This window comes from Homarus americanus, unplaced genomic scaffold (assembly GCF_018991925.1).
Source record: "Homarus americanus isolate GMGI-L3 unplaced genomic scaffold, GMGI_Hamer_2.0 scaffold15611, whole genome shotgun sequence".
Lineage (NCBI taxonomy): Eukaryota > Metazoa > Arthropoda > Malacostraca > Decapoda > Nephropidae > Homarus > Homarus americanus.
Window position 1 is genome coordinate 104,032 of NW_024713033.1, and position 26,197 is coordinate 130,228.

General features: G+C 46.5%; 1 protein-coding gene across 1 annotated transcript; it reads right to left on the bottom strand.

Annotated features, from left to right (window-relative positions):
* Positions 1 to 12,334: 12,334 nt before the first annotated feature.
* LOC121865587 (proteoglycan 4-like) lies at positions 12,335 to 25,894 on the bottom strand. The gene is made up of 2 exons (XM_042365095.1): positions 25,628 to 25,894; positions 12,335 to 12,874 (listed from the first exon to the last, which is right to left on the bottom strand). The coding sequence occupies exons 1-2, from the start codon at positions 25,892 to 25,894 to the stop codon at positions 12,335 to 12,337; spliced, it is 807 nt and encodes a 268-aa protein (XP_042221029.1).
* Between the last annotated feature and the right edge of the window lie 303 nt (positions 25,895 to 26,197).

A 26,197-nucleotide genomic window follows, 5' to 3' on the forward strand; every position in this document is an offset into this window, starting at 1 on the left:
ATGAAACGAGTACTGTATTTTATGAAGCGAGTACTGTATTTTATGAAGCGAGTACTGTATTTTATGAAGCAATGTATTTGCGAAGCGGGGTACTGTATTTTATGGAGCGAGTACTGTATTTTAGAAGGAGTACTGTATTTTATGAAGTGGGTACTGTATTTTATGAAGCGGGTACTTAGAATTTATGAAGTGGGTACTGTATTTTATGAGCGAGTACTGTATTTTATGAAGCGAGTACTGTATTCTATGGGCGGTATATTTATGAAGCGAGTACTGTATTTTATGAAGCGGGGTACTGTATTTTATGAAACGAGTACTGTATTTTATGAAGCGAGTACTGTATTTTACCATGAACCAGAAATCTATCTACCCCCTGTATCTATCATCCCCACTCCTCTTCCCAAGAACATCAGAGAAAACGGAAGGAGGGAAGAAAACGCTAGAGAGAGAGAGAGAGAGAGAGAGAGAGCCACATAAACGTTTACTCTCTCCCCTGGCCTCATTCCTCTCCCTCGTGATATTATACTTTATCATCCAATTTTCTTCCTATAACTCACTTTCCTGACTTCTTTTCCTCCTCTCCCTCCTCTTCTTTCTTCTTTATTATGCGGTGTCGTCATTCGTTCCTCCTCGCCTTGTTTTATTTTTTCCCCTTCTCATTTCTCACCAAGTCTGTCCATTTTTTTTTATATATTCCTGCTCTCCCATTTCACCCCTGCGACCCTTTCTCAGTCCCCACCTTCCTCTGCCCCCTTTCTCCCTTACTTCTCAGTCCCTTATCCTTTTCCTTCCCTTTCACTGTCCCTTCTCTCCTTCTTTCTCTTCCTTTTCCTCACACGTTTACCGCGAGGCAGAAACAAATAGTGGAGGTCATTTGTTGACAATGATTTTGTTTACTTTACACCTGCTTGGCCCTTCCTCCTCCTCCTCTTCTCTCCCTCCCTCCTCTCCTCTCTTCCACTTCCTACCTTTTCTTTTTTTCCCCTCTTCCCTTTTGGTAGTCTTTGATAATCTCTCTCTCTCTCTCTCTCTCTCTCTCTCTCTCTCTCTCTCTCTCTCTCTCTCTCTCTCTCTCTCTCTCTCTCTCTCTCTCTCTCTCTCTCTCTCTCTCTCTCTCTCTCTCTCTCTCTCTCTCTCTCTCTCTCTCTCTCTCTCCATATTTCTTCCTCCTCCTCCTCCTTTCTTCCTTCACCTCCCCTCTCCATGGGGTTTCTTATTAATTTGTGTTGGTTATGAAATTTTCCTCCTTCCTTCTCCACCCTTCCTCATTTCTTCCCTCCTCCCATCCTCTTCCCTTCCTCCTCATCACTTATCCCAGTTTACCGTCCCATAATGCAACACAAAAACACAACACAACAATTTCCAACAATACAGGAACATATTTACAACCAACACTTAACAACTATACCAGCACCTAGTTAACCCAGTGTCAACAACGAGATAAAAGGCACCATACACACCCCCTTGTTTACCTGGAGCGGTCCATAACCAAGGTAACAATAGGGTTTGTTTACAAGAGTCAGCTGTGTTGGGAGGAAGACAGCTTGAGTAATGTTGTGAGGAAGACAGTTTGGGGTGATGAAGACAAGACATAGGGACTTTTTCTTCTTTGTCTTGGATCTTTTTTGGATTTGGTTATAGAAAAATTAAGCTCTTCTTGCTATAAGGTGAAATGTTGTGGGGAGGGGTGCAGGAGGGAGGAGGAAAGGGAGGGAGGGAAGGGGGAGGGGGAGGGGAGGGGAGGGGGAGGGATAGGATGGGGAAGGGACAAGACGGGAGGGGTGGGGTGCAGAGGGGAAGTGATATGCACGTCCGGTGAATCTACGAAAGAAGAAAATACAAAGATGATATACGAAATGGAAGAAATTAAATAAATCTGATACTGACAAATATATGAGATGAGAAACTATGAAGACAAATATAAATTATAGAAACGGAGTGAAACTGATTGCAAAAAAACAATCTTTAGGAGAGAAACGTTTTTGCAGCAAATCAGAGACATGTGAAACGTTCATAAACACAAAGAAGGAGATAACTGGCGCGCGCGCGCACACACGCACGCACACACGCACGCACACACACACACACACACACATCCTTGACCACCGAAGGGTCAAGACGTACCTGGCGCTCCTCTCGGAGCAGCCAGGTCAACTGTTAAGTTGGCCCATACCAACCCCCTCCCCTGAACCCTCCTCCCCACCGGAATATCAACAAGTTCTCGCCAGAAGTTACAATTTCATTTAGGAAAGGAACGGAACCAGTGTTAAACAGAGGTGAACAGTGGTGAACAGTACTTAAGTCAGTGAGAACAACTCAACAGTAACAGTCGTACCCAAGTTAACCTTCACACAGTGAGGTACCAGGTGCCCAGTGATACGGCCCGTGAGACCCAACAACAATCAGCGATGTGTTAATCCGTCTACGATAGGAAGGCCTAAAACCAAACCTCACTCATATAACACCATCTGTGAGGGAATTACTACACCACATGTCCCTCATAACACCATATGTGAGGGAATTACTACACCACATGTCCCTCATAACACCATATGTGAGGGAATTACTACACCACATGTCCCTCATAACACCATATGTGAGGGAATTACTACACCACGACAAGTCCCTCATCACACCATCTGTGAGGGAATTACTACACCACGTGAGGTCCCTCATAACACCATCTGTGAGGGAATTACTACACCACGTCAGGCCCCTCATAACACCATCTGTGAGGGAATTACTACACCACGTGATGCCCCTCATAACACCATCTGTGAGGAAATTACTACACCACGTGAGGTCCCTCATAACACCATCTGTGAGGTAATTACTACACCACGTGAGGTCCCTCATAACACCATCTGTGAGGTAATTACTACACCACGAGTTTGCTGTTCAACACCTACATTAACCTGTATGTTCACTGTATGTTCCTTTACCTTTCTCTAATGACGGCTTTTGTTAAACCACCAATGTATGTAATAAGTCATTTATGTCCAATGTATATTTTCAGCCTTCGGGCTGCAGAATTTTTTTCAATAAACCGTTAATTATTATTATTATTATTATTATTACACACGGAGGCGCCACGGTGAAACAGACAGGCGGACGGATCTCTGTCAGCTTGGCGTATACAATTTATTATTCTATCCAAGCATTTAAAGTTGTCCTGTTGTAGGCTGCTGGGCGGTGCCGGGCCACTCCTCCCTCCATCTGCTGCCTGTGGGCCACACTCTTCCCTCCTGTCGGCCACAAACTTCACTACACCTCCCTCCCGTTGGCCCAAATCCTCCCTCTTGTCGGCGTCTAACCTCACCTGCCTCCCTCCCGTGGGTCACACTCCACCTCCCTCCCGTGCGCCCACCTCCCTCCCGTGGGTCCACCCCCTCCTGTGGGTCACACTCCACCTCCCTCCCGTGGGCCACACTCCACCTCCCTCCTGTGGGCCATCACCCACCTCCCTCTGTGGGCCACACTCCACCTCCCTCCGTGGGCCACATCACCTCTCCCGTGGGCCACACTCCACCTCCTCCTGTGGGCCACCTCCTCCTCCCTCCCGTGGGCCACACTCCACCTCCTCCCTCCCGGGCTACACTCCACCTCCCTCCCCGTGGGCTACACTCACCTCCTCCCGTGGGTCACACTCCACCTCCTCCCGTGGGTCCACCTCCACCTCCCTCCCGTGGGCCACACTCCACCTCCCTCCTCCCACACCTCCACCTCCCTCCTGGGGCTACACCCCCCTCAAAGCCACACCTTGTACAATATTCCGTGTTGATCACTACACAACAAAAATAATCCTCAATAACTTTCATCGAATGAACAACATAAAGGGAAATATTATGAAGCCAAAACACACTACAACCTAACCAACATAAGACGCCTGTTTATATAATAGTTTTCATGGCCTATAGTTTACAACACAAACACCTGCTACAACACCTGATAACAATTATGAAGCTCTTTAAATACAATTTTGTACCGTGTAAACTTTTAGTCTATTATACCGGGTATATTATAAAAAAAACTCTTACGTTAATAAAATTAGTGATATTTATATCTTAAAATATTTCTTATCTAATTGTGTACTACAACAGTATATTAATATATATTAAAATACACATTTACATAAAGTGTTCACTATATATCACCTTTAACCCGCACCTGTTATTAAGTCTTTATCATGTAAAACAACCAAACTAAACTGTGCATCTAACATTATCTTTCAGCTATAGGGAGCACATTCTGAGTGTCCAATCAGTCTGTTTTTCAAGGATTCTTTCGGCCCCTTTTCCACTGATTGCCTAGTTCACAACATGGGCGGAGTCACGTCAGTTCTCCGGGCGGAGTTATCATCAGGGCACCTGTTACCCTAGAGGGGGTAACAAATAACGATGAACTGGGGAACTCTTGCGTGAGAGGCACTGTAAACACACGGGGCCTCACAGGTAAATTTTCAAGTTACTTTGTAATGGATGGCTCCCGTGGGAGTAGGCGTGCGTGGGCGTCCCTCTTATTAAAATCGACTACTGTGACGTCATCACCGCCGGTAGTGAAGTCATCAGTAACGGCTGTGACTGACCACTGCATATAAAGAGCTACTAGTTGGGTTAGATTAGATAAATTAGTTTGGTTACGTTGGGTTGGGTCGGGTTGTGTCGGGTTGGGTTACGTTGTGTCTGGTTGGGTTACGTTGTCGGGTGTCGGGGGTTACGTTGTGTCTGGTTGGGTTATGTTGGGTCTGGGTTGTGTCGGGTTGGGTTACGGGTCGGGTTGTGTCGGGTTGGGTTACTGGGTCGGGTTGTGTCGGGTTGTGTCTGGTGGGTTGGGTTACGGCCGGGTTGTGTCGGGTTGATGTTGGGTTGGGTTACGTTGGGTCGGGTTGTGTCTGGGTTACGTTGTGTCTGGTTGGGTTGGATGCTGGGTCGGGTGTCGCGGTTGTGTCGGGTTAGCGTTGGGTCGGTTGTGCTGGGTTACGTTGTGTCTGGTTGGGTTACGTTAGGTTGGGTTGTGTCGGGTCGGGTTGTCGGGTTGGGTTGAAGGTCGGGTTGTCGGGTTGGGCCACGTTGGGTCGGGTTGTGTCGGGTTGGGTTCAATATTTTTCCCCCGTGGAGGATGTCGATAACTCACGACAAAACACAGATCAGTACCAGGAAATATCTCAACACAAGTCGATTCCCAGTCTGTCTCAAATCTTCCTACCTCACCTCACCTTTCACCTCACCTCACCTAACCTAACCTAACCTTTTCTCCATAACTGGTGATGGTGTGAGAACGGAGCTAATTCACTCCCCAGATACGAGACAAAGAGGGATTCTTCAAGGCTCGTACATAATTTTTCCCCTTAAGTATGTAAGAATGTGTCGAGTCTGTGAAACTTAACATTCCTCGGTGGATCGTGTGTGTGTGTGTGTGTGTGTGTGTGTGTGTGTGTGTGCGCGCGCGCGATTGTGTGGGTGCATGTAACCTCGCCTGTGTTGACCTAGTGCAATGGTGACCGGAAGTAATAAACAGGAGTCCAGGGCCACACCTCCCACCACACCCCTGGGTTACATCGCAATCCATTTTTTATCTCTCTCTCTCTCTCTCTCTCTCTCTCTCTCTCTCTCTCTCTCTCTCTCTCAGCTGGCACTTACCTCTTCACCTTTATGGTGTGAAATTCCTTACTAACTCAACATGAAAAAAAACAGTGGAGGGGAAGGAGAGAGGGCGAATGGTTAGGGGGTGGGGAGGAGGAGAGGGAGTGAAGGAGAGGAGAGAGGATGGAGAGGAGGAGAGAGGATGGAGAGGGGGAGAGTGAGTGGGAGGGGGGAGCACTCTTGGACACTTACCTGGCAGGAAACAATAAAACTCTCTCGTCGGGTTGTTAAGTGTCTTGCTCATTTAAAATTACTAAGTGGCTTTAGTAACGTGTGGAGGAGAGGCACTTGTGTCTCACTCTTAACACTCTCATTGTTTACCACTCCCAACACTCATTGTTTACCACTCCCCCACTCTTTGTTTTCCTTTTTTACCACCCAACACTTTATTGTTTACCTCCCACATATTGTTTACCACTCCAACACTCTTATTGTTTACCACTCCCAACACTCATTGTTTCCACACTCTTATTGTTTACCACTCCCACACTCATTGTTTACCCTCCCAACACTCTTATTGTTTACCACTCCCCACACTCATTGTTTACCACTCCCAACACTCTTATTGTTTACCACTCCCACACTCATTGTTTACCACCCACTCTTATTTTTTACTACTCCCAACACTCTTATTGTTTACCACTCCCAACACTCTTATTGTTTACCACTCCCCACACTCATTGTTTACCACTCCCACTTATTTTTCCTCTACACTCATTGTTTACCACTCCCCACACTCATTGTTTACCACTCCCACACTCATTGTTTACCACTCCCCACACTCATTGTTTACCACTCCCCACACTCATTGTTTACCACTCCCAATACTCTTATCACGCTATTATGGTTCCATCTGACTACGTTGTTCCTCGAACACTTTTACAGCTTAGGACCCAAATTCGCCGCAAACAGAGAGAAGCTCGGGAAGCAGCCATCCCCCTGGACTCCCCGCCCACCTGGTATGATGTCCTCGTAAACTTCCTGACCTCTCGTGTGTCTATGGAGAACGCGGAAAGGGACGTGATTGCTGCCCGTATCATCATTGGGTATGACTTTTCTCGAGATTGGTATCCCCGCATCCCCTGAGCAACGCTCTTGTGCATTATGCAGAAGACCCGACAGCCGCACCCTTATCCACTACCTCCTAAGATGTCCCCACACACAACGCTTCCGTGACGCCTGACGGAGACACGATGATCCTCCCCATACTGGCCAGATATCATGTAAATAATATTGATTACGTGTTAAAAGAATATCCTTCCTTCCTTTGGCTTTAGTAAGCCCCTTTATAATATTTATACTGTATATACTTGTGACACTTGCCAGATGCTTCTAGTGTCATTGTACAGGGGTACCTAGTGACAGCACTAGGATCCCGCTTCCTCTATCAAGGAATAAACAATTGAAATTGAAAAATTTAATTGAATGTCAAATTACTGGAGAGATGGAGAATTCTTATAGAGTTTGACCTTTTGATTTAATTCCCCAAAACTAGTCTGGGAATTAGTTAAGGGAGGAATTTTAACCTAAGGATAAATAAAAAATAAAATAAAATGCGTAAAATAGTAGCAAATCCATTGTCGATAATAATAATGGACTCATTTAAATTCAAAGGGAAATGCGAGTCAAAAATTTAGCTAACTTCCACACGTGCTGAAAGACATTACCTGATGAGCAACACACCTCATTACCTGCCTCGCGCCTTACCTGAGGGAGAAGGGGGAGCGTATGGCTCATCCACTCTCTTAACTCACCTTTATCTCTCACTGATTGACTTACTCACCCACCGACCGACACCACAACTCGTCTTACCTGGAAAAAGAAGGAGAATCAAGATAAAATTGCGCGAGTAAATAATTAAGAGAGACTCTCTTAACAAACCCTCAACCAAACAAACTCGTCCTCTCCTTCGTACTATTCTCCTTCCCTCACTTACAGCCTCCTCCTCCTCCCTTCCCTGCCCTCCAAGAGTTTTTCCCACCTCCTCCTCCTACCTTCCTCAAGAGCTTTTCCCATCCTTTCCTCCCTCCTCCTCCTCCCTCCCCCAAGAGTTTCATTCTCCTCCTCCTCCTCCTCCTCCTCCTCCACATATCAACAGGCGGGCGGACCAACACCGGCAGAGACAACTGCCTCAAATTCTCCCATTATGAGGCAGGCAGAGGCATTTACATGTTAATGCTGACTGAGGTGTTGTTGGGGTCACCAAGTTTAATGAACCAACCACACTCTTGTCGCGGATACGGGCCGCCAAGACCTCTTGTTGTGTGTGTGTGTGTGTGTGTGTGTGTGTGTGTAAACCTGGTGGGCAGCAACAGAAGGCAATCAGCTTAAGTCCTGCAAATTAAACTTTCTCCGTTAGAGGAAGATCAACAGGCTTAACCTCTCTCCACACCCTTGTGTCTCACGTCCCCACACAGGCGGGCACACACACACACACAGACAGGCCTTATATTCAGCATCACTATATAAAAAACCCATTCTAGTTTATGATCAACACTCCAGAAAAATAGCCGCCGCACTTCTTGTGGAATAACAATGGCCGCTGCTTCAATCCTTAAAGTCACCAAGTATCGTACGGTATATTTTTCCGCTTAACTGGTATATAAGAGTTCTCAAAAAAGGTAATCCACGGTACTAGCGCGGGGGTGGGGGGGAAGATGGGGTGGGGAAGATGGGGTGGGGGAAGATGGGGTGGGGGAAGATGGGGTGGGGAAGATGGGGTGGGGGAAGATGGGGTGGGGGAAGATGGGGTGGGGAAGATGGGTGGGGAAGATGGGGTGTAAAGATGGGGTGGGGAAGATGGGGTGGGGAAGATGGGTGGGGAAGATGGGGTGGGGGGAAGATGGGGTGGGGGGAAGATGGGGTGGGGGAAGATGGGGTGTGGAAGATGGGGTGGGGGAAGATGTGGGGGGAAGATGGGGTGGGGAAGATGGGTGGGGAAGATGGGGTGGGGAAGATGGGGTGGGGGGAAGATGGGGTGGGAGGAAGATGGGGTGGGAGGTATGGGGGTATGAGGTGGGGGGAAGTATATGTTACGACTGTTGAGAATTGGATCGTCAACACATTCTCACATTACAAGTTACGATTCCTGCTGTACGAACTTCTGTCAGTGTAATCTTAAATGGATCCCGGGTGTACCGGGTCTCGGGTGCACCGGGTCTCGAGTTTACCGGGTCTCGAGTTTACTGGGTCTCGAGTCAACCGGACCTCTTAGTCTACATGGCTTGGAGTCTACTGAAGGCTCCTGTACGCCTGGACCCCGGTGCTCTTGGGTGAAGGTCTTCCCCCACAACTCAAGACGACATTAACTTCCTTCTTAAACACAATCTACATAACATTACCGAAGAGAAAGCTTGTCCTGATTTCGGGAAAAGTTATACAGATGGTATAATTACACAGGTGCATTTTTCCTCCAAATAATTGATTAACGTGATATTATATAATTGAGCTTCAAGTAACAGGTAACTGCCATACATTATTATACCTGTGTCTGGTTTTTCTCTAAAGTAGTCATTATGGGGATTTTATTTAAACAAGTTTCATGGTTTTACAGGAAGCTCCAGACAATACGATGACAGTAGTGTGTATTTTTTTTTATATACAACTCATTAAGATGGTTTTATATAAGTGCAATTGGGTTGTTTTCTTTACAAGAAATGATGTAAATTACTTTTTGTAACCATTCATTAGGAAACAACTTGACCAGGAGTGTTTACATTGTGTGTAATGCCTGGCAGGAAAACTCATTCATTTCTGTAATATTTATAACGAGTCAGGGACAACAGCGGACTATCAGGGCATAACTGTCAGTCTCGCCAAGTTCTGTCATTTATTACTATACGTCACTGTCAGGACCTAACTGGCTCTCTCGCCATGTTCTATCATTTTATCAGGACCTGTCAGCCTCGCGAGCCTCTGTCATATACAGTACTCCAAGGTGACTGTCAGGAAATAATTGTATGCCTCAATAGCTCCTGTCATCTACTGTCATCCGTGATTCACAATCTACAGTATTTGCCTCTACCACCTTGTCATTTATTCCTGGATGTAGAGTTGTGGACAAAATTTCCTGGACACCTGACAGTATCTGGCAGGTAAATACTTGATTATTAGGTGAAAGTGATTGTAATTTTAAGATTTTTCTCCTTTTTTTTGTATAAGGATTTTTTTTCTTCATTTTGTGGTTCAGATAATTAATGTGCGATAAAGAGCAGCTTCATTAGATATAAACCAATCATATGACTCAGAATTGGATACCAGATATTGCTAAGTATTCAGGAACGTTTGGCCGCAACTGTACCTTTGTAAGCACTCACTACTGGAGGTCAGTCAGTCTTATTCATTTTAATTTGAACCTTACGCCATGAATTACTGTCACCTGCTGAGATGCACGTCTTCAACACCTGCCACTCTCCACCTTCCCTTGGCTCCCAGGACAACTTTCACTGTTCCACACACTAAAATTAAATTATAATCATACATCTTCACTACTCCTGACAGTGACCCAGAAAAAATAATCATCCTTACATACTCTCCTCCTCTCCATCACTCTCTTCAAACGACTAAGAGTACACCCTACACCGACCTCGTAACAAGTGATTCAGTACACCCTACACCGACCTCGTAACAAGTGATTCAGTACACCCTACACCGACCTCGTAACAAGTGATTCAGTACACCCTACACCGACCTCGTAACAAGTGATTCAGTACACCCTACACCGACCTCGTAACAAGTGATTCAGTACACCCTACACCGACCGCTGAACACGTAACAAAATATACTGTTTCTGTGTAGTGCAGTAACGTCAACACACAGCCATCACGTCGTAAATTTACTTAAAAAAACTCCCTATCAAAATTTTGTGTATCTTTCCCACAGTATCAAATTAATAATGAAAATGTAAACATACTCTCTCTCTCTCTCTCTCACCTAAGTGACACTTGAGTTTATGTTGTACCATGAGTGTGCTGTATTAAGGACTGTTGTATCACGTCTGTTGTATATTGGAGAGAGAGAGAGAGAGAGAGAGAGAGAGAGAGAGAGAGAGAGAGAGAGAGAGAGAGAGAGAGAGAGAGAGAGGAGTGTGTGTGTTTGTAAGAACGAAACAGAGAAAATCTGGTAGGCTGGTTGGGGATGGTGGTAGGTGATAGTAGATGGTAGTTGTGTCGATAGTTGGTGGTAGTAGGTGTTTGGTGGTAGATGACAGTGGTAGATGGTGGAGGTAGATGGTAGCGATAGGTGATAAAGATAAGCCATCTGTCGCCGCCCCCCCCGGCACGTCACAGCTGATGCTCGAAGTCGAAATTTATGTTTCTGATCTATTTCTGCTCCGGGGTAGTCTCAGTGAGGTACTGTAGAAATAGCTTCCCTCGTCTCTCACCTCATTGCTACTTTCCTCTACCCGCTCAACTACTATTTCTCACTTTGCTAGTACATCTCCCTACTGTCTCTCTCACCCTGGTAGTTAGTACATCTCCCTGCTGTCTCTCTCGCCCTGCTAGTTAGTACATCTCCCTACTGTCTCTCTCACCCTGGTAGTTAGTACATCTCCCTATTGTCTCTCTCGCCCTGCTAGTTAGTACATCTCCCTACTATCTCTCTCGCCCTGCTAGTTAGTACACCTCCCTACTGTCTCTCTCACCCTGCTAGTACATTGCCCTGCGCGCGCGGGCACACACACACAAACTCCCTTAGCATTATCCCACACGCACTAGTACTGTACTCGCCATTTATTTCCCAGCCAGAACAGCCCCGCAACAAACCCATCGCCCACGCCTCCGCCCACGCCTCCACCCATGCCCATGCTGCTTTTAATGTCACTGCTATAAATTCGTTCTTCTATAAAGAACGTCTCACTGCCGCCGTACAAAGCCGTCCCCCGTCTTCCCTTGATGCTGACAGACGCAAGAGAGAAAAAATGAACAACATACAGTCATCCCCTACACACAGACAGCACCGTTTACAAAGGGCCCAGAAAAATGTGTGTGTGTGTGTGTGTGTGTGTGTGTAAAATTTTTCTGAGACATCCTGTAGATAAACCCACACACCTGGGCGGCTAAAGTTATAATAGCCAGGTGATTAATTTACTCTTAAGTAATATTAAAAGTAATCGACACTAAATGTGATGAAATGAAACGAAAACATTATCTTCATGAAGGAAATGAAGCAAGAGCAACACCTCCAAGAGAAGAAGGAAAACAGCTGAACTCAAGAGGTCACACGCCATCCTCTTGAGTGTGTTGACATATACAAGAGGGGGAGACTTTTAAAGAGTTAAGAGGCGAGAACGTTTACAAGTAGCCAAACTTTGTTGTTTAATTCTCTCACACTTGTACCTGTGTGTGTGTGTGTGTGTGCACGTGTTCATCAAGAAAGCACAACGTCTACATTGCATTTTGTTGTTTCTTAATTTATTTCCTGCTGGGGTTTCCTTTGACGTTTATTCTAATATTCCTCTATCGCACCATCGGTCACACTTGTCGTATTGTAATTTTGTCCTCCCAGGCGTCGTTCTCAGACGGCGAGCCACAGCAAATATTTTAACACACCCAACACTACACTACACTACACTACACTACACTACACGCTCGTGCTGCAACGTTCACCACCAGCTGATTCAAACATTTGTTTACATAAGCGAGTCTCAACAACATTCCCACCGAGACAGCACGGTGGAATTTTCTCCATACTTAACACACGTCACCAAGTCGTTCTGGGGCCTGGGTCTCGTGTAGCTCTGGGGCCTGGGTCTCGTGTAGCTCTGGGGCCTGGGTCCTCGTAGCCTGGGGCCTGGGTCCTCGTAGCCTCTGGGGCCTGGGTCCTGTGTAGCCTGGGCCTGGGTCCTGTGTACTCTGGGGCCTGGGTCCGTGTAGCCTCTGGGCCTGGGTCTCGTGTAGCCTAGTCTGGGTCTCGTGTGTTCTGGGGCCTGGGTCTCGTGTAGCTCTTGGGGCCTGGGTCTCGTGTAGCTCTGGGGCCTGGGTCCTCGTGTAGCCTGGGGCCTGGGTCCTAGCCTCTGGGGCCTGGGTCTCGTGTAGCTCTGGGGGCCTGGGTCTCGTAGCCTGGGGGCCTGGGTCTCGTGTACCCCTGGGGCCTGGGTCTCGTGTACCCTCTGGGGCCTGGGTCCGTGTGTGCCTCTGGGGCCTGGGTCTCAGCCTCAAATTGGGTCCGTGTAGCTCTGGGGCCTGGGTCTCGTGTACCTCTGGGGCCTGGGTCTCGTGTACCTCTGGGGCCTGGGTCTCGAGTTATATGTAATTATACAACTTATTCACAATGTATATTATTCGTACTTTGGTATATATATAAAAAAATATATTTGAATACCAATGTAAAATTATACACAAAATAACCCCGCACTGTGATGACTTCCTGCATGAATGAATGAAGTGGTTCTTTCAATTTGATGAGGGAGGGACATTTTCCATATTAATTCAATATACATATTTTTGTCCAACTCATTTAGTGGAAATTGACAATATATTCTACTGTAGCAAAACTCATTTCTGACACCAACAGATAGAAACACTGAACACATAACCACACGACCTTCCTCTCCCCTCTCTCCTCCTTCCCTCCCCTCTCTCCTTCCCTCCACCCTCTCCTTCCCTCTACCCTCTCCTTCCCTCCACCCCTTCCTCCCTCCCTCCTTCCATCCCCTTCCCTCCCTCCTTCACTCCTTGTCATAATTTTGGCATGTTTATATTTTCGCTCTGTCAAACGCGTCAGACGGTGAATTTTCCGATGAATTCTCGTGTGGAGGAAAGTGAAGAGAGAGAGAGAGAGAGAGAGAGAGAGAGAGAGAATATGTGTGTGTGTGTGTGTAAGCGAAGTTACCAAGGAAGGGGTGGGTAAGGCACAGACCTGGGTATGGCAGGCAAGTTTCACAGAGTATAATGCCGGGCAGGAGGACCCAATGGCGGGGTCCACCAGCAGTCAACGCCCTCCCTCCACACCCCCTCCCCCCCACACACGTTCAATACTCACCACTATGCTCCCCACCCCTAAGCCAGGTGTGTGGTGGAGGAGGATTTCACACACCTGCTCCACCACCACACAAGAACACACCTGCGAGTACCTGTTTGTTGCTTTACGGGGTAAGACAGGTGTGTGAAATACTCCTCTACCACACCTGGAAACACCCATGTAGAATCCATACGTATCACACACACACAAATAATTCATCAACTCTCCCTTACAATATGATTCAATCCAATCAACTCAGCAGGTGAATGGGTCAACTCTTTTGCCCGGGAAGTACAGTAATTCGACCTAACTTCACCCGAAATTCAATCAAGACGTTTTACCTCTCGCGCCTTAGGCTGTTCTGACTCAAACTTTTCTCGAGAACCCTTGTTTCTGTGTTGTGGTGGTGTTGTGGTGGTGGTGTTGTGTGGTTGATGATGATGTGGTGATGGTGTGAGGGTGATGATGGTGTTATGGGAGTGTTGCTGGAGTCGTGACGGCGCGCGCACACACACACACACACACACACACACACACACACACTCACACACTCACACACACACACACACACACACACACTTCCCCCAGGTAACCTCCGACAACAAAAAGGTGTACTCAGCAGGCGGGGATCAGCGAGCCATTCATTAGCAGCGTCAACAACCTGTCCCCCTGACCTCCACAATCTAATTAACCGGCAAATCGGTGGAGGGTCACTTTTTGGTGGCGGCATGGAGGTTAACCACACCAACATACTTACTGCCACACCACCCACAGCTACACACTTACTGTCACACCACCCACTGCCACACCATCCAGAACCGCACCACCCATTTCTACACCACTGTCACACTTAACACAGCCACACCTTCCACAGTCGGAGCAAGGAGGCTGTAGACTGTGGCAGGGAGGGAAGGGAGAGAGGGGGAAGGAAAGGAATATAGGTGGAGGGAAGGGAAAGAGGGGCAGGGGAACAGGAATGTGATAGGAGGGAGGGAAGGGACAAAGAGGAAGGGAAAAAGGGAAGGGAAGGGAAAAAGGGGGGATGGAAGGAAGTTAGGGACAGGGAAAGTGAACAGGAAAGTGGTAGGGTAGGGGAACGGGAAGTGGGAGGGAGGAGAGGAGAAGGGTGATAAGAAGGGAAAAAGGAGGGAGGTGAGAGGAAAAGTAAAAGAATAAGGAGACAGTGAAATGGGGAAAGAAAACGAAATGGGAGGGACACGATAAAGTAAAATAGATGGGGGAAATGGCAGATAAGGAGAAAGATGGGTGTAGAAAGGGGGGAAGAGAGAGAGAGAGAGAGAGAGAGAGAGAACGATTGTTATTATCCCCAAAGAGACAAGTAGATGAGAGGATGGCTGTAAAGAGAGGGGAGGGGGTGAAGGAAGGAGTGGGGGAGGGAGGGGGTGAAGGAAGGAGTGGGAGGGAGGGACAAGGGCTTTACAAAAGTTACAATATTCAATTTACATAAATTTATAACATTCATTGACACCATTAAAAAAGAAAAAAAACAAAAACAAACATATAACGTCAATTTCCATAATTCATTTACTCTTTTTACAATATTGGTTATTATTTACAACTTTAATTTACGACTTCTAAAAAGTGCATTTACATCATTAATTCACAACATTCATACCTTTCATTTACACCATTTACACGCGGCTCTCGAAGTTTACACAAGCAAGAGGTGATATTTAAGGAGAAGGCGATATGTTTCAGGTCACTGGAGCTATTAATTTACTGCCTTACAACACACCCTTAATATTTTGGGGAGGATGGGGAGGGGGAGAGGGGAGGGGGAGGAGGAGGGGAGGAGGGTGGGGAGGAGGAGGGGAGGGAGGGGAGGGGGAGGAGGGGAGGGGGAGGAGGGGGAGGAGGGAGGGGAGGAGGGGAGGAGGGAGGGGGGGAGGGAGGGGGGTGGGGAGGGATGAGGGTGGGGAGGGGAGAGGATGAGGGTGGGGAGGGGAGAGGAGAAGGGATGAAGGTAGGGTGGAGAGAAGTGAGGGGTAACTCGTGGAGGAGGTTTCAGGAGGTGGCAGGAGTTTAGGAGATGGGGAGGATGTGGGGAAGTGGGGATAAGGTTTGAGGTGGAGGTTCCTGGAGGTTGGGGAGTAGAGAAGGTTGGAGGAAGGCTAGATCTTGGGGAGGGGAGGACATGGCGTAGAAGGCAGGAGGGAGAGATCTGGGGAGGTAGGGTGGGGAAGTGCTTGGGGAGTTGAGAGGGAAGTGGTTTGGGGAGGTGAGGGAGGGAAAAGGTTTGGGGAGGTGAGGGAGGGAAAAGTTTGGGGTGGGTAGGGTGGTAGAAAACAGGGAGGGGGGGGGGGAGACTGAGATAAGGGTGGGGGTGGGGGTTAGGGAGGAGGTCTGGGGAGGTGAAGGTGGATTTTACGCCCGCTAGAGCCTCCGACAAGTGGGGAAGGATTTCGAGCCATGTGATTGGTGGAGAGGTCCTAGAGTAGTAAGGCACCCGATACACAGAGTGGCAGGATGGGAGGAAGAGGGAGGGATAGGGAGAAGGGGTGAAGAATGGAGAAGGAGGAGAATGAAGTGGGGAGGAGGACGAGAGGAAGGGAAAAAGGAGGAGTGGTAAGTAGAGGTAAAGTGAGGGGGGGGCGAGGTAGGAAGAGGATAGGAAGAAGGAAGATGAAGGGTGGGGAGAAGTAAGGTGCGGGGGAGGGTGAAGTAGGGAGAGGGGAGAGGGTAGCAGTGGGGGGGGCACTGACGTAGGATCAATACTCAACCAGTGTTTAAATGAAAACGGCGCTTGTGCCAGTGTTACCCGTGAGTGGCGGGCGGCGGGGTGGGAGGGACCGGTCGTCGTAAATACTAACAGATCCAGCACATAAAACAAGGCTTATCTCCTCCCGTAATTGTACTTCAACATTTAAAACGCAAAAGAAAACGTAAAAAAAAAAAAATCACCCAAACGCCAGGAAATATGACAATAAAAACAATTCCCCAATATGACAGAAATAATTGGATCGGATAATACTTCTCTTTTTCACACTAAAACAAATATTACCACAACATAATTACATGAAACAATAATACATTTCTTGGTATTAAAAGTTTTATGATAGCAAATAGTTATCAGGTAATATATTTTGGTGTTTTAAAAGCAACATTCCATCACCATAAACATTATTTGACCTGACAATAGAAACAGACTACATTAAATATAATAATAATTAAACCTGATAATATTTCTTTCACACTGAGAATAATATAGCTCTCATAATACAGTGTTTACATTATTGTGTTACAAAATATTACATCTTTGTCTACGAGAGAAATAACACACACCTGCGGCAATTTTTAACACCTGTTAGTTTATATATACACCAAGTACGTGTGTATCATTGCAACATACCTCAGAATTTACCCCACCTGTGCTGGCTCTACAGATACACTACCTATAACACCTGTGCTGGCTCTACAGATACACTACCTATTAACACCTGTGCTGGCTCTACAGATACACTACCTATTAACACCTGTGCTGGCTCTACAGATACACTACCTATTAACACCTGTGCTGGCTCTGCCAGATACTACCTATTAACACCTGTAAAGGCTCTACAGATACACTACCTAGCTAACACCTGTGCTGGCTCTTACAGATACTACTCATTAACACTCCAGTTGGCTCTACAGATACACTACCTATTAACACCTGTGCTGGCTCTTAGAGATACACTACCTATTAACACCTGTGCTGGCTCTACAGATACACTACCCATTAACACCTGTGCTGGCTCTACAGATACATTACCTATTAACACCTGTGCTGGCTCTACAGATACACTACCTATTAACACCTGTGCTGGCTCTGCCATACACTACCTATTAACACCTGTGCTGGCTCTCTACAGGATACACTCAATTATTAACACCTGTGCTGGCTCTACAGATACACTACCTATTAACACCTGTGCTGGCCTCTACAGATACACCTACCCATTAACACCTGTGCTGGCTCTACAGATACACTACCTATTAATACCTGTGCTGGCCTTCCACAGACACTACCTATTAACACCTGTGCTGGCTCTACAGATACACTACCTATTAACACCTGTGCTAGCTCTACAGATACACTACCTATTAACACCTGTGCTGGCTCTACAGATACACTACCTATTAACACCTGTGCTAGCTCTACAGATACACTACCTATTAACACCTGTGCTGGCTCTACAGATACACTACCTATTAACACCTGTGCTAGCTCTACAGATACACTACCTATTAACACCTGTGCTGGCTCTACAGATACACTACCTATTAACACCTGTGCTGGCTTGTCTCCAAACATTCTCACAACACAGAACAAAATAAACAATTTAGCTCCGTTAAACTTCACTGATAACAATATAATAAAAATTTCATCCTTCAAGCGTAAGCCAGCATCCTTCCATCAGTCAAGTCCAAAAACGACGTTAAAATGGTTGAAATCGAAGGAAAAGAAGAAAAAATCCATCTCTTCCAATCTGTTGTTTTCCCTAAGTAAGTTGCAACTCAGCGTGCAATGTGTATAGCAATGACCACTTACGACTGAACGACCCGCGGGATGTGTCGTTTAAGATTGTCTATGGTCCTGAGTCGCTTCTTAGACACGTCAGCATCACTAGTCTGAATACTGGAGGAGGGGGGAGAGGGGGGAAGAGGGGGAGGAGGGAGGGGGAAGAGAGGGTGAAAGGGAAGAGAGGGAGAAAGGGAAGAGAGGGAGAAAGGTGGATGGAGTTGAAGAGGAGGGAGGGGGGAGAGAGGGAGAGGTGGATGGAGATGAAGAGGGAGATGAGAAGGAAGAGAGGGGTTAGAAGGGAAGAAGTGGAGGAAGATGAGGAGGGAGGGAGATGGGAAAGGCATTATTTGTTTAATGAACCAACAGATGTAATCCTATATTAAGGATTGACGTTCCTGTAACGTGTCTTCCCTGGGTGATAGAAATCATAGTACAACCCTAATTTAAGCGAGGGAGTGGAGTGTCGTAGCGCTCGACTACTGTCTCGAGGTAGAGTCGTAATGATCCGGGGGTTCGATTAGTGTCTCGAGCTCATGTGGGTGAGTAGGTGGCGCCACTGGTAATAATCTGGTGATGACTAATAAACGGGACTCTCCTGGTGGAGCTCACGAGATAACACTGTCTCGTCTTCTCTCGCATTCCTCCCCAATACACTACAGTTCGGACACCAATTTGGAGGTTTGGGTAACTATACCATATCCTGACACCACGACAGAGGTTCGGAGACCGCGAGCAAGGCCCTGACACCACAAACAAGACTCTGACATATTTTTCCAGCTCTGACTTACCTCTGGCATTGACCTACTTCCGACAACACTGACCTACCCCTGCCAATTCTCACCTCCTCCTGCCAATTCTCACCTCCTCCTGCCAACGCTGACCTACGTCTGCCAACGCTGACCCACGTCTGCCAACGCTGACCCACGTCTGCCAACGCTGACCCACTCCTGCCAACTCTGACCCACTCCTGCCAACTCTGACCCACTCCTGCCAACTCTGACCCACTCCTGCCAACTCTGACCCACTCCTGCCAACTCTGACCCACTCCTGCCAACTCTGACCCACTTCTGCCAACTCTGACCCACTTCTGCCAACTCTGACCCACTTCTGCCAACTCTGACCCACTGCCAACTCTGACCCACTCCTGCCAACTCTGACCCACTCCCCTGCCAACTCCTGACCCACTCCTGCCAACTCTGACCCACTCCTGCCAACTCTGACCCACCCCTGCCAACTCTGACCCACTCTGCCAACTCTGACCCACTCCTGCCAACTCTGACCCACTCCTGCCAACTCTGACCCACTCCTGCCAACTCTGACCCACTTCTGCCAACTCTGACCCACTTCTGCCAACTCCGACCCACTTCTGCCAACCCCGACAAGTACAACCAACAGTTGACCTAGTTTTAACTTCACTGACCTAGTTTCAACAGCGCTGACCTAGTTTTAACTTCACTGGCCTAGTTTTAACTTCACTGACTTAGTTTTAACAGCATTGATCTAGTTTTAACAGCGTCGATCTAATTTTAACAGCACTGACCTAACTTTAACAATACTGAACTAGTTTTAACAGTGTAATGATTGTTTATCAGACCACAGCTTACAGCCCAGAGAAATACAACACATATAACAGTAAGTAGATGCCCTCGTGGTAACCCACATAGGTTGACACACCCTACAGCGAGAGTAAGACCTGACCCAGGAGAGGTTACGGACAAGGTACCTGAGTTAACCCGGCGTTATGACCGTGTTACTCAAGACGCAACCCCTCCAGCCAGTACACCTGTCATCACCTGGCCAGACACACCCAGATTTGTGACGACACCTTCCGGTTGGAGATCGTCAATATATAGGCCTTGCAGCTCCCTCCAAGGACAGTCGCATTCGGATTATTATTGTAATAGGGAAGAAGCCGACAGCTCCTCCCCAGAGGGAGACTTCCCTCCCCAGCACCGCATCTCCAGCTAGCAGTCTCCCACAGGAGAGACAGTCCAGCACTCCCTTCAACAGCACCTGATGGGCCTCCCTCAGGTCACATGCGAGTCTATGTCAGAGCGATCCAGGGGTGAGTTACTGACGGTGGAAAGTGTATCCATTTCATGTTTGTGTCCGAGAGTCAGTGTCCAGTAACCTTGATATATTGATCCATTAATGTGTCCAGGCCATTCAGTTAATAAATAAATATTTGTATTAAAAATGGTGTTTAGAAAGATCCCCCCTACGAATATAATGTACAGTCAAATAACTAACCGGCCACGCTACCAAACTTCACTTTATATTCCGACAACTATAAATATTCTACCTGTATCTTCTATAAAGCTTTGACCTAGTTTAATAGTGATGATCTAGTTTTAACATCACTGACTTCAGTTTTAACAGCATTGACCTAGTTTTAACAGCATTGACCTAGTTTTAACAGCATTGACCTAGTTTTAACAGCATTGACCTAGTTTTAACAGCATTGACCTAGTTTTAACAGTGTTGACCTAGTTTTAACAGTGTTGACCTAGTTTTAACAGTGTTGACCTAGTTTTAACAGTGTTGACCTAGTTTTAACAATACTGACCTAGTTATAACATCACTGACATAGTTTGACAGTGCTGACCTAGTTTTAACATTGACCTAATTTTAACATTACTGATCTAGTTTTAACAGCAACGACCTAATTTTAACATTACTGACCTAGTTTTAACAGCTGACATAGTTTTAACATCAATGACATTGTTTGAGTGCTGACCTAGTTTTAACACTGCCCTAACTTTAACATTACTGACCTAGTTTTAACATTGCTGACCTAGTTTTAACAGTGCTGACCTAGTTTTAACACTAACCTAATTTTAACATTACTGACCTAGTTTTAACATTGCTGACCTAGTTTTAACAGTGCTGACCTAGTTTTAACAGTGCTGACCTAGTTTTAACACTAACCTAATGTTAACATTACTGACCTAGTTTTAACAATGCTGACCTAGTTTTAACATTACTGACCTAGTTTTAACAATGCTGACCTAGTTTTAACATTACTGACCTAGTTTTAACAATGCTGACCTAGTTTTAACATTACTGACCTAGTTTTAACATTACTGACCTAGTTTTAACATTACTGACCTAGTTTTAACAATGCTGACCTAGTTTTAACATTACTGACCTAGTTTTAACAATGCTGACCTAGTTTTAACATTACTGACCTAGTTTTAACAATGCTGACCTAGTTTTAACATTACTGACCTAGTTTTAACAATGCTGACCTAGTTTTAACATTACTGACCTAGTTTTAACTGACCTAGTTTTAACATTACTGACCTAGTTTTAACATTACTGACCTAGTTTTAACAATGCTGACCTAGTTTTAACATTACTGACCTAGTTTTAACATTACTGACCTAGTTTTAACATTACTGACCTAGTTTTAACATTACTGACCTAGTTTTAACATTACTGACCTAGTTTTAACATTACTGACCTAGTTTTAACATTACTGACCTAGTTTTAACATTACTGACCTAGTTTTAACAATGCTGACCTAGTTTTGAATGTGTTGATCTAGTTCTCTAACATTTTGGTCTAGTTTTTGAGTATTGACCAAGTTTTCTTTTAAAATTATTTTGATCTTTTTTCTTTTAATTTCTGAGTTGTGACAATTGTGATTTTTTATTGATTTGACTTTAATCTGGGAACCTCGACTAATAGTTTTGACATTTTTATTAAACTTTTGACAACTTTGAGTTAGTTTTAATCATTCTCAACTTCTACATAGATCACACAATACTTTTCTGTTTTTATGACTAATAAATGATGATGATGATGATGGATAATGATGGATCTGATTAATGATAACGATGAATGACGTTGAGTAATGATAATAACAGACAATGACTGATGACGCGAGAATTAAAGAGACATACAACTTTTGCTATTTTTTTACAATTATTTTTAACTTGGTGCGTGCGTGACCATCCTCCATCTTCGCCACATTGTAAATTTACATAAATAATAATGAACATATTTCTCCCGACAAAGTAAACACACAAACAAAAAATTTGAGCGTGACCAAATTTTCGAGGAGAGAAGGACGAAAAGAAGACGAACGAGAAGAAACGGGGACGACAAAAATGTTAACCTCCCCTCTCTTTAGTCCCCTCTAATTTGGTCTTCTTCCTCCCTTCACACTTCTCTCTATCCTCCTCATCCTCTTCGTCCCTTCACTCTAATCACCCTCTTATTTCAATCTATTTCCATCTCCCTTCACTTATTTCCCATCACTCACCTCCCTCATTCCCCTGCTCTTCCTCCTGCCTTCACTCAGGTCACTCCCATCATTCCTTTGTTTCTCTCATTATCCTTCGTCTCTCTCTCTCACTCCTTCGCCGTAACCTTTTCATCATCTTCCCACAGCCCTCCCTTCCAAATTACATTACCTCATAATTCATAAGAACCTAAAATAAAATAAGGAGTCTGCAATAGGCCGGTTGGCTTGTGCATGGCAGCTCCTGTCGAGAGTCACTACCACTCTCTATCATCCATGAATCTATCTAGCTTCCTTTTAAAACTTTCCATCGTTCCAGCACTTACTAAAAAGTTGCTAAGCTTGTTCCACTCGTCTACCACCCTATTTGCGAACCACAGTTCCTTCCTATCTCCCACCAAAACTTATCCAACTTAAATCCGTTGCTACGAGTCCTATCCTGCTCGGATATTATAAGAACTTTATCTATATCTCCTTTATTGATTCCTTTCACCCACTTAAATACTTCTATCATATCTCCCCGCACTCTTCGTCTTTCTAGGGAATGCAAGTTTAGTTTCTTAAATCTATCTTGATATGGAAGGTTTCTAAGTCCCGGAATCATTTTCGTCATCCTTCGCTGCACCGACTCTAGTGAATTGATATCCATTCTATAATAAGGGCACCAAAACTGAACCGCATAATCTAGGTGCGGCCTGACTAGTGCAAGATATAGTTGCACTCTTATTACTTACACTTCTTAATATAAAACCCAATACTCTGTTTGCCTTATTTCGAACATTAACGCACTGTTTTCTAGGCCGGAGGTCCGGGCTTACAAGTACCCCCAGGTCTCTTTCACAAGTCGACTTCTCTAGGTTGATGTTGTTAAGGCTGTATACATTGACAGTATTTGTTCTTCCAATATCCGTAACCTCACCTCCCCCACACCCCGCCACCACACCTCATAACCTCATCTCTCACGGCCCCTCACATCTCACGGACCCTCACACATAGCTGGAGGTTAGAGGCGGGGGGCTGGGAGCTGAAGGGTCTGTTTTCCGGTTCACGGTAAAGTAAACTTCTTACAATGGACCTGATGACCTGCCGTGTGGTGCGAGGGGTTCAGGTGCTCCAAGGAGAGGGGTGTTCAGGTGCTCCTGGATGGTGGGGGGGATGTCCAGGGTACCCCAGGAGGGGGTGCAGGTGCTCCCAGGAGGCAGAGGGGTGTTCCAGGTGTTCCTGCAAGGGGAGGGGATGACCAGGGTGTTTCCAGGAGAGGGGCGTTCAGGTACACCCCAGAGGAGGGGGGTGTTCCCAGGAGGAAGGGCATTCAAGGGTTCCCAGGAGGGGGTGTTCAGGTGTTCCAACTCTCTCCCTCCACTCCTCCACCTCAACCTTCCACTATCCCACCTCTCCTGCACTCTCCCACTTTTCCCTCGACTAGCTGACAGTGTTTCATTGTAAGTTAAGTTGGGTTGGATTGGGTTGGACTCAGACACATCATTATTAAAAAAATGGGGTCAGTTCCCTTCCTTGTCTGGGTCAGCTGGCGTCCGATAGTTAGTTGTGTAATATTAAGAAACTTGTGTTGCGGAAGACCCAGCAGGTGGTGGTACAGTGAGGAGGACAGGTGGTGGCACAGCAAGGGGAGGGGGGAGGAGGCAGGCTGCGGTGGTACAGTAAGGGGAGGGAGGCAGGCTGGTGGTGGCCAGTAAGGGGAGGGAAGGAGGCAGGTCGTGGTAGTGGTACAGAAGGGAGGGGGAGGGAGGGAGACAGGTGGTACAGTAAAGGGGGGGAGGGAGGGAGGTCATGGTGGTACAGTAAGGGGGGAGGGGAAGGGAGGGCAGGTCGTGGTAGTGGTACAGTAAAGGGGGGAGGGAGGGCAGGTCGTGGTGGTGGTACAGTAAAGGGGGAAGGGAGGGCAGGTGGTGGTGTTAATACAGTGAGGGAGGAGACTGAGGGCATGTGGTGCTGGTGGTACAGTGAGGGAGGCGGGTAGTCGTCCAGCTGGAAAGTAAGACAGGTGGTGGTGGTATGAGGCACAATTTGCAGCTGGTAATTATAAGGCTGGTGGTGGTGGTGTGACGTAGAGCCCCAGTTGGTAATTACAAAGCTGATGGCTTAAGACGGGAGACCCAGCTGGTAATCTTGAAGTTGGTGTAGGTTGACAGCTGGCTCACCGCTCCCCTCCCCCTCTATTTGTGGTTGCTGTGGCTAACTCTCGCGTGTGAACACTCATATATCTACCTAGCAATCAAGGAAGAAGGAAAAGAAAGAGGAAGAAGGAAAAGAAATAACAAGGAGGAGGAGAAGAGAAACACGACACAGCTCCTAAATATCCCTAAGATAAGATACCAAGACAGACCCAATAAGATAAAAACATCATCGTCTTCCTATCGCGGCCCAGCATCTCCCCGAACCACTCATCTCTCCCACTCACACCACCAACACGCGACCAAGACATAAATGGAACCGTACGAAACAGAGAGCAAGATATACCGTAGAAGCGAGAGAGACAGACTATAGTGGAAGACGGAGAGGACACAAGTGGTGGTGAGGTAGTGGTGGTGATGGTGGTGGTGAGGTAGTGGTGGTGATGGTGGTGAGGTAGTGGTGGTGATGGTGGTGAGGTAGTGGTGGTGATGGTGGTGAGGTAGTGGTGGTGATGGTACTAGATAACTCAGGTGTGAACAGGCTGAGAAAAAAATATTCCTAACAACAGCAGTGAGAAAGGGTGAAGACACATAGACAATGAGGTGAGGAGGCAGCACACAGTAAGCTCTACACACACACACACACACACACACACACACACACACACACACACACACACACACACACACACACACACACACACACACACACACACACACACACACACACACACACACCACAGGTGACGCCAGGTCACCTAATTTTCACCAATAGACTCCGTGTTAAAAAAATAACTGACAAGTATTACAAATGTCTCCACGTGAAAGTACTGGTGATTATACCTAGACACGTGTACAGGCGAGATGGATATTCTGTTCCATTCATTAAAATAAACGTTATTTATACATTTGCTGTAGTACGAACCTCATAATACAGTATTCCATACAAGTGTAGAGCAGTTTCAACTTATCGTGTCTTAGGAAAGTTACAAAGTTGATAACAGAACCGTGGCGTCTTACTCGGGGAAACTGTTACAGACCTCAGTGTGTGTGTGTGTGTGTGTGTGGTGGACGGAGGTGCCGCCAGGGTAACGGACCTGCCAATTCCTGGTCATACTTTCTCTGGGGTCAGTTCTTTGGGACACACTCTCCGGGAAAACTTTGGTCTGCAGTAATACTTGTTTGGGGTCATCATCTCTAGGTGCACACTTTCTCCGGGGGTATCCGTTCTCTGTAGATCAACCTTCTTTGGAGGCTTCACTACTTCTGGGGTTACCTTACTCTGTTCACCTTCTTTGGGGTCGACTTCCTCTGGAGGAATTCTTGTCTGGGGGCCACCTGGGACACCTTCTGGGAGACTTAAAATGTCTCTGGAGCCAAACATCTATCTGGGTGTCACCTCCTCTGGGGAAATCTTTGTCAGCAACTCTTCCCGCGGTCAGTTCTTACGCTATTTACCACAGTACGTGTAATTAAGGACGTGACGTGTGGGGTGTTGGGGATGATCAAGAGGTTCCCGGTAGCTTCTGGCGGAGGGTAACAGGCGTAGGAGGAAGCTGCCAAGAATACGACGTAAAGCTCCTTGTGTGAGAACATGTTTATCCTGTCTGTGTCTTACTTAACTCTCCCTCTTAATCCCTGCCCCCCCCCCTCCACCCCACCCCCCTTACCTATTGCTTAGTACATA